At 37.2% G+C, this 10,402-nt stretch overlaps 2 protein-coding genes across 2 annotated transcripts; both read right to left on the bottom strand.

The window, feature by feature from the left end:
- Nucleotides 1-2,895: 2,895 nt before the first annotated feature.
- Nucleotides 2,896-3,768, bottom strand: LOC106292598 (glyceraldehyde-3-phosphate dehydrogenase, testis-specific). The gene has a single exon (XM_013728215.1). It carries the CDS (start codon nt 3,609-3,611, stop codon nt 3,177-3,179), a length of 435 nt encoding a protein of 144 aa, XP_013583669.1. The 5' UTR covers nt 3,612-3,768; the 3' UTR covers nt 2,896-3,176.
- A 1,814-nt stretch (nt 3,769-5,582) lies between these two features.
- Nucleotides 5,583-8,176, bottom strand: LOC106295906 (U-box domain-containing protein 11). Its single transcript, XM_013731918.1, has 4 exons — nt 7,741-8,176; nt 7,456-7,572; nt 6,976-7,356; nt 5,583-6,902 (listed from the first exon to the last, which is right to left on the bottom strand). The coding sequence occupies exons 1-4, from the start codon at nt 8,020-8,022 to the stop codon at nt 5,856-5,858; spliced, it is 1,827 nt and encodes a 608-aa protein (XP_013587372.1). The 5' UTR covers nt 8,023-8,176; the 3' UTR covers nt 5,583-5,855.
- Nucleotides 8,177-10,402: the final 2,226 nt, after the last annotated feature.

Here is a 10,402-nt window from a genome sequence, read left to right as displayed (position 1 = left end):
CAGCACCTTAAACGCGACTCTCCCCCATGGATAATTCTCAAACCGTCTCCATCACTAGCCTTGCCAGACTAACCCGTGTAGGGGTTGAATACCTTCTCCCTTCAATGTATCCACTGAAGATGGCAAGGTACGCGAGCTGCTTGCGATCATCCCGAGACCACCCTTCGCATCTCTCAAATGATGTTATTATCTCCTGAGTAGATGGCCCAGATTCGACATGAACTCCCAACATCTCCCAAAAAGAAGTCAACTCCTTTGTAACAACACAGTGAGGTCTCTCAAGGTCCTCGATGTACTTGCAGTGCAGTTTAGACCAGTGAGGTTTTCAAACTCTAACAGTGAAAACTTCACAAGTTCTGGACCAACGAGACTCCACAACTCATACTTCTTCTTTATGTACAGCTGAAAACCGAGCATGTAGTGAACCAGCCTTGAAGCCCAATCAAATCCTAGATCTTGGAACTTGATGAAAACTCCCAACTTCGACTCCTTCAGCTCTTCATATTCGTCATCATGAAGAGCTTTCTTTAAAGCAGCATGCAACGTCCAACAAGTATGATACGAAATGCTATGCACTGCTGAGGGCTCTTCCCCTAATGTATGTATCCTACGGGGGAGTTCTGGCATCTCCACTTTTTTGCCTGTAAAACAATCAAAGACAACCATCTCAAACAATCAATGACTTATAATTAAGTCGCATGGCAAGTTTTCCAGCTGAAAGACTTATAATTAAGTCGTTTGGCCAAGACTTCCAGTTTTATGTTCATCTTTTCGTCAATCAATCACTCGACAGTAAGAGATATAACTTACCGGCGGCAGAGTTCAACGAGACGCCTCTGAGAGAATGAGCGCTAGGGTTTCCTCTCAGATCTTAAATAGAGGAAGCTGCTGTGAGAACGGTGGTGAGAATGACGGTGATAACAGCGGAGAGATAACCGGTGGTGAGAACGATGGATTAGAGAGAATCGACGGAAATCGCCTTCGAAATCGCCTTTGAGAGAAACGGCGTTAGGGTTTTCTGATTTTCGTGAAACAGTGAATAAAAAAACACATTATATATGGCCGGTAAATAATCTGGTTAGGTTTAAAAGTACACTATAAAATTAAAGGTTTGGTCCGGTTTGGACGACTTACTAGTAAGTCGTCTGTTGAATACTGTACATCAGACGACTTACTAGTAAGTCGTCCCAGACCCTAAGTTTAACCCATAAACTAAATTGACTAAATTAACTAACTGACTACGTTATAAAGCTGTAGTTATACTTAAATAGTGTTTACTATACAAAGAAATAAACACAATTAGGTAAATTTTAAAGTTTTCAAAAAAACATTTATGCATTCCAAAATCTAACCCTAAGAACACATACAATACTACAACATATGTTGGCAAAACCTAAAGCAAAGAATATCATGACTCAATACTTTCACTCATCTATGTTGAAAACAATTAAATTTTGTTATATCTTAATTTATATCTCTTAAAACATACGTTAATTACATGATTTCAATTTTTCACTTATCAAAATATTTTTTACAAAAAATTTAAATTATTTCTAAGTAGAACTAGACCAGACGACTTACAGGGGTTAGAAACGTAAAAAAAAATCGGTTTTTTTGTTTGTTCACAAAGGGCTGGTTGTAATTTCAATAGTCTTTTAGGTTACTTTTGCATTTGATTCAAGTTTGGGTTTACTTTTATATTTGAAATCAAGTTGTGAGTCATATTTGACAATTTTCTCTGAAAAAGGTGTTGTATTACATTTATTAGGCAATAAAAGTAAAAAACACAGAGCTTGGTGCTCAATTATTTCAGCAAATAAGTCTTTAGCTATTGCAATCTACAACTGGAATTTTTGAGCTAATAACTCCTTTCATTATTGATTCATGACTTTTACTTCGTTGCTAATTTGGAATTGATTTTACCTTCCTTTATTATTTTTTTCTAGAAAGGCAAGAAAAATGAAAAGGAGATTGGTTGTTTGGTTTCAAGTCGAATACATATATCTCACAGTAGAAGATTTTATTTTAAAATAAATACAGAAAAGAAAATGTAAATGTATATTCTTTCGGAAGATAAATTATAGGTCGAAACTTAACAAAGAAAAAATCAAAGTTAAGATAATATATAATCCATATTGGTAGTTTTCTTTTTTTTTTTGGACGAAGTAGTTTTCTTATGTTAATCTAAATATACACGGTCTTAGTCTTTTCGAATCAAATTTTATTAGAAAAATAATACCACACCCAGTCTGACCACACCTGGTTTAGTAATGTATTTAACTATTTATACGATTTACGTAAATATTCGGGTATGTATGAAGAAGTAGAAACGTAGGTGATATTTTGATTTGGTAGAGAATTTAGCGTTAGGCGAAACAGATGCACATGTCATGTCTGAGCTCGGCCGTCTAGGGCCCGTTTTCGCTGAAACCCAAGTTGATCTCCATTCTCACACCAGAGCAGACATTTCATTGACACGTGTTTAACTTCATCTCAAATATTTTGTTGTCAACATTTAAAGTAACTTTACTTAAGACAGACTGGTCCGTTTTGTATCACATGAAACAATAACATTTACAGGAAAAAAACTGCACAAGTTTATCAGAACAATTAAAAACAGTCGAGAATAGCAGTAAGGAAAAATGGTGTGAGCTCACAACATTTCTATTTTTATTGTTTTCATGATTTGTAACAAACAAAGTATACAATCAAAGTTATCTAATTTAATGAAAAATAAACGAAAAAGAACCAACAATATTGTCACCAATTTCGCCTTTTAAGTTTTAACCTTTTCAGTTTACATTTTTGGATAAAATTAACTTTACATCTCTTAACTTTGATAAGTATAAATTGCTTTTGCATAAAAATTATTCCGCATAAAGTACAATTTTCCAATTCCAAGAATAAATTCGAACGGCAAGTTGACAAAGAGAGGAACATATCCCATAAAGAGATTACATTCTAGATTTACATATTCGCACCTTATTAATTTGGTTTAACAAACCCATTAGAAAATTTGGATATAGGAAAATATGATGAAACATATATATATAATCCTAGCTAGAAAATTTATTATTAACTAACCATCAATAACATTTTCGATAAAAAAAAAACTAATTAAAAAGTATTCCAACATACCAACAAATCTTCAACTTTTCTTTTGATCCGTTCATGCTTCAAAGAACCAACAACCCCATAAGCCCAAACCCGATTAGACCGGAGAGCTTCACCACCGTAGAACTTTTTCCGGCGGCCGCTCCGAATTGCTCATCAACGGGGTAGAGATTTCCCGGCGGACCCGTTATGTACAAGAAATTAGCCGGGGGAGGCGGTGGACAGTTGGGTGAGACTTTCTTCGGCGGTGGAGGGAGAGCCGGCGGAGGAGGACATGCCGGAGGCGGTGGAGATGGTGGTGGAGGAGATGGCGGAGGAGGGTTTTGGACGCAGCTTGGAGAGCACTTTATGGGATCTACCTCGTCGAGCTTCCTCGTGTTGACTGACTCTGATGATGATGAAGCGTTGATGATTACTGAGCACGTTAGCAACGTGATCATCACCGTGAAGATGATGACTGACTCGTCGGATCCCCGGCGGTGATAACGTCCCGGCATGATATGATCGACGAGTTTTTTGGATTAGATCAAAGAGAAAATAAAAAGAAGAGTTTGTGTAGATTACGCTGAATGATAGTTATAGGCTAAAGAGTGAAGAGGAGACGTGAAAATGAGAGGTGATGATGAATGCGTTCTACGTAAGCCAAGTGCATGGGACTCATAGACCTTGTTAAATAGTGTATACTAAGAGCATGATTAACCCGGGTTCTTAGAATGAGGTTCTTAGCGGAAGCTAAGAAACTGTTTCTTAACTTAACTCATCCTAAGAACTTCGGGTTAATCATGGTCTGACTATTTCTATAAGCTTATCGTCCTTTTTAACGAAATTATAATTAAATTTAAAATACTCTAGTGTGGTTGGTTAAGGCATACTCGTCGGTCCACTTGAAACTGGACTTTTCATGTGAGTGGGGTCCACACTAGCAATTTTTAGTTTTCATATTCAAGAAATCTCAATTTGTAGAATTATTAGTGATTTGAATCCCACCGTCGAATACTCAAAAGTCTCAAACAACCGAATAATCTATTCATGTTTGAGATAAATGTTCAAGGTATGTATCATAGTATAATTTCCTTATACGATTGTTATTCGTAATTAGTTATCTTGAAAGAAGTTTGTAATATCAATGTCTTTTTAACATATATTGAAATGAATAAACGTTTAGTCAAAAAAATGAATAAACGTTAAATGGAAGCATATATGAAATATGCGAGTGCGTGTAGTTGCTTAAAGCGTAAGTGTAGCTTTTCAGTGGAACTTAGCTTTAGTTGTTCATTTACATAAAGAGAAGATAGCAGAAAATATTTTCGTAAGAAGGAGAAAGGTTGGATAAATGCTTTCGTATGATTGAAGAATAATTCGTGACAGGAAATTTAACAGCGTATATATATTACAGGAGTAAACTCGTTTTGGTGGCCGTGGAACATGCAAAGGAGAATCTGATGAGTCTATTAGTCCAAAGATTTGATTAAAAAGATCAGCAATCATTCTGAATGGATACATTATTTAGATGCCGGTTCAAAGAATACATTACAATTTGACAAAGTTGGATTCCAAAGGCGAAAAGTAAGAGCTGTTCTAACCGGATCTCGGTTATGCATATAGCGTTATTAGGCTTAGCCGGTAATAGAAGTCCTATAAGTTTAATTATTGAATCAAAATGGCGGGCCTATGTAATATGGACATTAGATTAAAAAATGTCGTAACCGTAGCTAATAAGTTTATAATGCGAAGAACAGAAGAACTATTATTGGGGCATCACTGAGCCGACATTTACGTTGGTTTAATGTCGTCTGTAGACCGGTTTTGTACAGAAGTTGTTGTTTGTATGTAAACCGGTCTCGTATAGAAGTTTATGTCATTAAACTTGTTTGCATAAAGAAGCTCCTTTACAAACTGCTGAAACATCTTGACAAGTATGCAGTTTCTTGCCTCTTGAGTCATTGAGTATGTTGGAATTGATGTCTTGTGTATGTGTTGTGAGTGTAGAGGTAATTCTGAACTGTTTATATTCTCCTCAAATGAATACTATCATATGATAGTTCAGATGTAGTCAACTAAAGTAAGGGGTAGAGATCATATCTTTAGAGTTGGGTCCATATCTTTAAGTTATCTTGTTTTAAGAAATCCAAATAAGTCAAATCTAATGTCACAACAATCATTGAATTTTCATGAACGTTTTTGTTAAATATAGAAATTTATGAGGTAATGTTGTTTGAAAGTTTTGGTACCTCCAGAGCTTCCAGTAAGCACGCCGGTTTATTAGGACATGCACATGTGGTCCTCTACTTGCCTACCGAAGCAATCAACCAACTTTGGCATTGAACCAATAATTAAGTTAAATAATCTATTTACAACTGTTGCTTCTGTCCCAAGTAAGCTGGTCCAGAAGGGCAACAACCCAACTCACGTTGAATTTAAAGAGCAACCAAAAATGGAAATTCATGAACCAGAAACACAAATAACAATCAATTCAATGCTTATTAGTTATTATTCCCAAATTTTATTACAAATATAACCAAATAAATACACAGCAAGCAAAAAAAGAGTTCGATTCTCGAAAACCCTTTTAGCTCACCATCTCCAGATTCGATTCCACAAATGGAATTAATATCCAAAAAATCAAATCAAATGAAACAAAATATTAACATAATAATTGAATAAATAGCCAGCAAACTTTTCATGAAAAAATGAGAGCTTGACGAACCTTTTTTATTTTTTTTTGTCAGACCCACTAATTATTATTGGCAAGCTTTACGAAGAAGCTCTAACAATGACGTAGCTTTCTTCTTGCCTCTCTCTGTTCCGTTGTTCGATAGATCCATCAATGGCACAACTGCACCGAGTCTACCTATCGACACCAGCTTCTCAGTGTCTCTCTTACACAGCGAAAGCAATATCGCCGCTGCGTTCTCTCTGTTTCTAGCTTGACCCGTCTGGAGAATACCTATGAATGCAGGCAAAGTATTCGCTTTTACAATCGCTGCTTTAGCGTCTAGGTTACTTGCAAGGACCGAGAGTATAGTCAGAGCTTCATCAACCATCCTGTGGCTGCTCGAGTCACTTAGCATTTTAACCAATGCAGGCACTATACCGGCTCTTACCGCTCTGCCTTTGTTTCCCTGATAAATGCAGAGGTTGAACAATGCGGTCGCTGCGTCTTTCTTCCCTCTAGGAGTCCCGTTCTCAAGCAGATCAACCAAGGCAGGTATCGCACCGGATCCGCCTATTATGATCTTGTTCTCATCTGCTAACGAAAGGCTAAAGAGTGTAGCTGCAGCATTTTCTCTAGCTTCCATGGTTCCGGCTCTAAGGACTTGAACTATTGAAGTAACTGCACCAGCAAACATTATCAGCTCCTTGTTGTTGTCATAGATAGAGAGGTTGAGAACGCAAGTGATTGCGTTCTCCTGCGTGGCGACGTCTTCTGAGGTTAAAAGGTTCACCAAAACAGGGATTGCTCCTGCTTCAGCGATCAGAATGCGATTGTCTGTGCTTCTCTTGGACAGAGACCTGATTTCAGAAACAGCGTTCCTGCGCTCCTCTACTGACCGGCTCGAGAGTTTGTGAACCAATGCCTTGATCACTGACATGTCTCCTCTGTTTCTTGACCTGCCGTTGATGTAACCTGCGGGTTGCTCAATGTTGTGTTCAGTGCACCAGCGAGAGATCAAGCTTCTGAGAACGTAGTTTGGAGTAAGCGTAAAGTTCTCGAGTTTCTGCTGAGTCTTTGGACATGTTAAGTTCCCACAGTCGATCCATCTCTGTATGTACGCCCTCTCGTAAGTCTGCCATTGAAGAGACAAAACTATCAATAACCAAACAAAAGTAAGTAAAGTACAATAAATCTTGAAACCAGACCTGTCCTGTGGCGACAATAACAGGATCCTTCATCAGTTCCAGAGACACAGGACACAGAAAATCAACCGGAATCGTGAGTTTATCAGACTTCTTCGACTCATCAGTGTTCTTGGTGACCATTTTGTCTAACCTATCCGTATCAGCATCTTTGGACAAGTAAAACGCCAAAGAAATGGAAGAGCTTTTCCTCAGCTGCTTCTTCGCCTCACCAAAAGGAACTGTTTCCGAAATACCCTCAAGCTTTTCTTCCTCAGCTTTGATCTTTACATTGCTAAACGCATCTCTCTCCATGGGCTCAGATAAGCCAGTCAAGAACTTGTTAGAGTTCAATGAACCATATCTCTGCATAGCTCTTCTCAGCTGCGATCTCGCTAGCTCCACCTGATGGATACACAGACACACAAAAAAACAACCTTGAAGCATTCCATAATCACTAGCAAAAAAAAAAAAAATCATTTCTTTCAATGAATGTTTGTTCACCTGTTCTCCAACTTCGTCAGAGATGTCATATAGGTCGTAAGGTAGATTGCTTAACGCTTTCTCCAGCTTCCATGTAATGCATTGGAGCTGGAATGAGATTCTCTTCACAGCACCATCCTTTTTAAACCGAATAAAAATAACCGTTTAGCCAAACCAGAGATAACCAGTGATTTAAATTTAATTTAAACCGATACTAAACCAAGTAAGCTACATCGAACTAACGATTTGAACATTTGAATCTGAGAATTAATAGCTTGATTCCATGAATCGTTAGATTATGCTTACAGAGGAGTCTCGAGCTTGGAATCGAGTGGCGGAGGAGAGAAGACGCTTCGCGGCTTGAAGCCCCACGACAAGATCAGACCACCAGTCATTCTCCGACGAAGAAGCAGCGGCGGAATCGATCGGCTTGGAGTCTCTGATCTCTTCTACCAAATGCGTCAAGAGACAGACTCGCCGAGTGAGATCCGCGCAATCCTTCTTGAACACGCCGGCGTTGATTGGAATCTCAGCAATCTCGGCTATAAGCTCGAGCAGAGAGGCGGGTGAGACGTTTACTCCGGCCATTACGCCGTTAAGCCTCCGTCTAACGGGAAATAAATATAATAATAATGATAATAAATCAACTTGGGGATTCGCTCTCTACTCAGAGAAGCGACTCACGTCGCTCTTATGTATCCATGCGACCATTTGTCAAGGAGAGATGTCGCTATTACGGCACCGTTTTGCTGGGCCTAGGTCTATATCTAACTGGAAACCATTTTTTTATAGAAAATACAATATATTTTTTTGTAACATTATAGAAAATACAAATATGCTGAATAAAATGAAAGGAAATAAATAATATGAAAAGGAATGAAACAGGAGTAGTTGAGTGACTCTCTCTCCTCTCTCTGTTCTCTCTTTCATATCTTTCACAGAGAGATTGAAATGAGAGTCGGTGACTTTGTTTTGACAGCCGGTTCATTACGGCGATCGACTTCCCATCCGTCGGGACCTTTTCCGACAGCTGTCAGCTTCGTCAGGGATGGTTGGTCGGCTTTCGACTCTGGGGCTCAACCTTTTTCAGGATGTAGTCACCGGTTTTTGACTCTGGCGAACCACCTTTTTCTCCGGTGGTTTCGGCCGGCTTGGCTCCGGGTTCATCCCGGATTTATTTTTCAAGTTTTCTGATCTTCGCTGAGGTTTTTTGATTCATTTTGTCACCAATCCTCATGTGATTGAAGACATGCAATTGAATCTCTTTTATAAAGCAAACATCTGTCCTTCTAAATCGACAACAATCAATGGTCTTGGGATTAAGAGGTTCATTTAAGCGAAGCTTGCCTCCAGTTTCTGGTGGTTTGTGAGCTTCCGGCGAAGGTATGTTATGTCGATGATGTGCAACCTTTCTTCTCGTTATTGGCGCTGTCTTTGACTCCGGGTTCATGTTTCCGGTACGTTTCCGGTGAAACATGTCGATTAGAGACTCCGCTGATGACTTTCCGGCCGGCGAAGTTTGGTGGCGCCTCGACCGCCGGGCACGTGTTCCTCACACGCTAAACTTGCAACGTGTGGATTAGGTCGAGCTGATCCATCTACTTCCCATTGGGTTTTTTTTTGCTGGCTTCGTGGTCTTTTTATGTTTGCCCTTTCTATGAACTTTGTGTTGTTTGTTTTATTTTGCCCTTTCTTTAGGCCTTCTGTGTATATTGATTTTGTTTAATAAAATTATAGATGACAAAAAAAAAATAGGAGTAGTTAGGATAAAATAAATAGAATATAAATAAAATATATTTACTAATTAAAATAAAATAAAATTAAGTATTCCACTCATATCACTCATTCTTCAACATTTTTGCTCAAAGTTTTATAAAAATGCTTTCTTCCCATTTATTCTAAAAGAATTTTAAGAATAATTTATGATTGTTCTATTATTAGAACTGGTATTTTCATATAATCAAGTACATTTTTTTATTCCACACATTTTTATTCTATATTTTGTTCAGCTTAAATCAAATTTAGTTACATGATAAAAGTAAAATGACAGTTAAAATTTGTATTAAAAATGTATTTGGTTAAAAACTGAGATGAAAAAACCTCGGAGCTTTAACTCTTTATTTTATTGAATGTATTTTTAGATAACTACTTATTTGTAATAACACGTTCAAAAAAATTAATGACAACGTAGATAATGCTGATAAAATCGTCCAGTTTTTCGATATTCACTCTTTTGGATAAGAACTTGCTTTGTTATTTTCTTATTTATTCATATTCTCATCATTATTCCATGCAAAAACTCTATTTATTATTACGTGAAAAGAAATGATCAGTAGATAAATAAATGTTGAAAAAGAATTAAAGAAAGCGAGATTGGCGGTGGGAGATGTAGGAGAAGAAGACGACAAGGAGGAGGATACAGTTGGCTTTGGAATATTATGGTTTGTAATGCAACCAAAACATATAATGGAAATGAACCACACGCTTTAATTATACATAAGAGTGATCGAGCACCATAACATTTTCTTTTCATGCTTCGTTGTAAAGCCGACTATATATTATCATCTGTATTTTTATATATAAATATTAAATTCTAATGGGGTTTTAATAATATATAAACAGAATGGGTCAATCTAATAAATACATGGACCTTGAATATGTCACAAATTAGTTAACTGTTTGTTCTGGCCGGAAGCCATCATGAAATATTAAAAGATTATGTTGTTATCGATCATTGAATGGTATGTTTTCTTTTCGAGATTCTTTAAATTCTAATTCATCCTTTTTTTTAGAAATGTATCTCTATTTTCGTATAAAAGGTGTAAACTCAAGAATACGTTGATAAGTTCTTCGATTCTGAGGGGGAAACTCTTTATTAGTTTATTTGCTGAGCAAAATAAAAACTTAAGAATACGTAATTTTAAAATAGATTCATGAACTTTGTTATCTCGCTTTGATTTTTTTTTCC

Source organism: Brassica oleracea, chromosome C5, assembly GCF_000695525.1.
Source record: "Brassica oleracea var. oleracea cultivar TO1000 chromosome C5, BOL, whole genome shotgun sequence".
NCBI lineage: Eukaryota > Viridiplantae > Streptophyta > Magnoliopsida > Brassicales > Brassicaceae > Brassica > Brassica oleracea.
The sequence above is the reverse complement of the archived record's forward strand: the minus strand, read 5'-3'. Positions and strand labels throughout refer to the sequence as shown.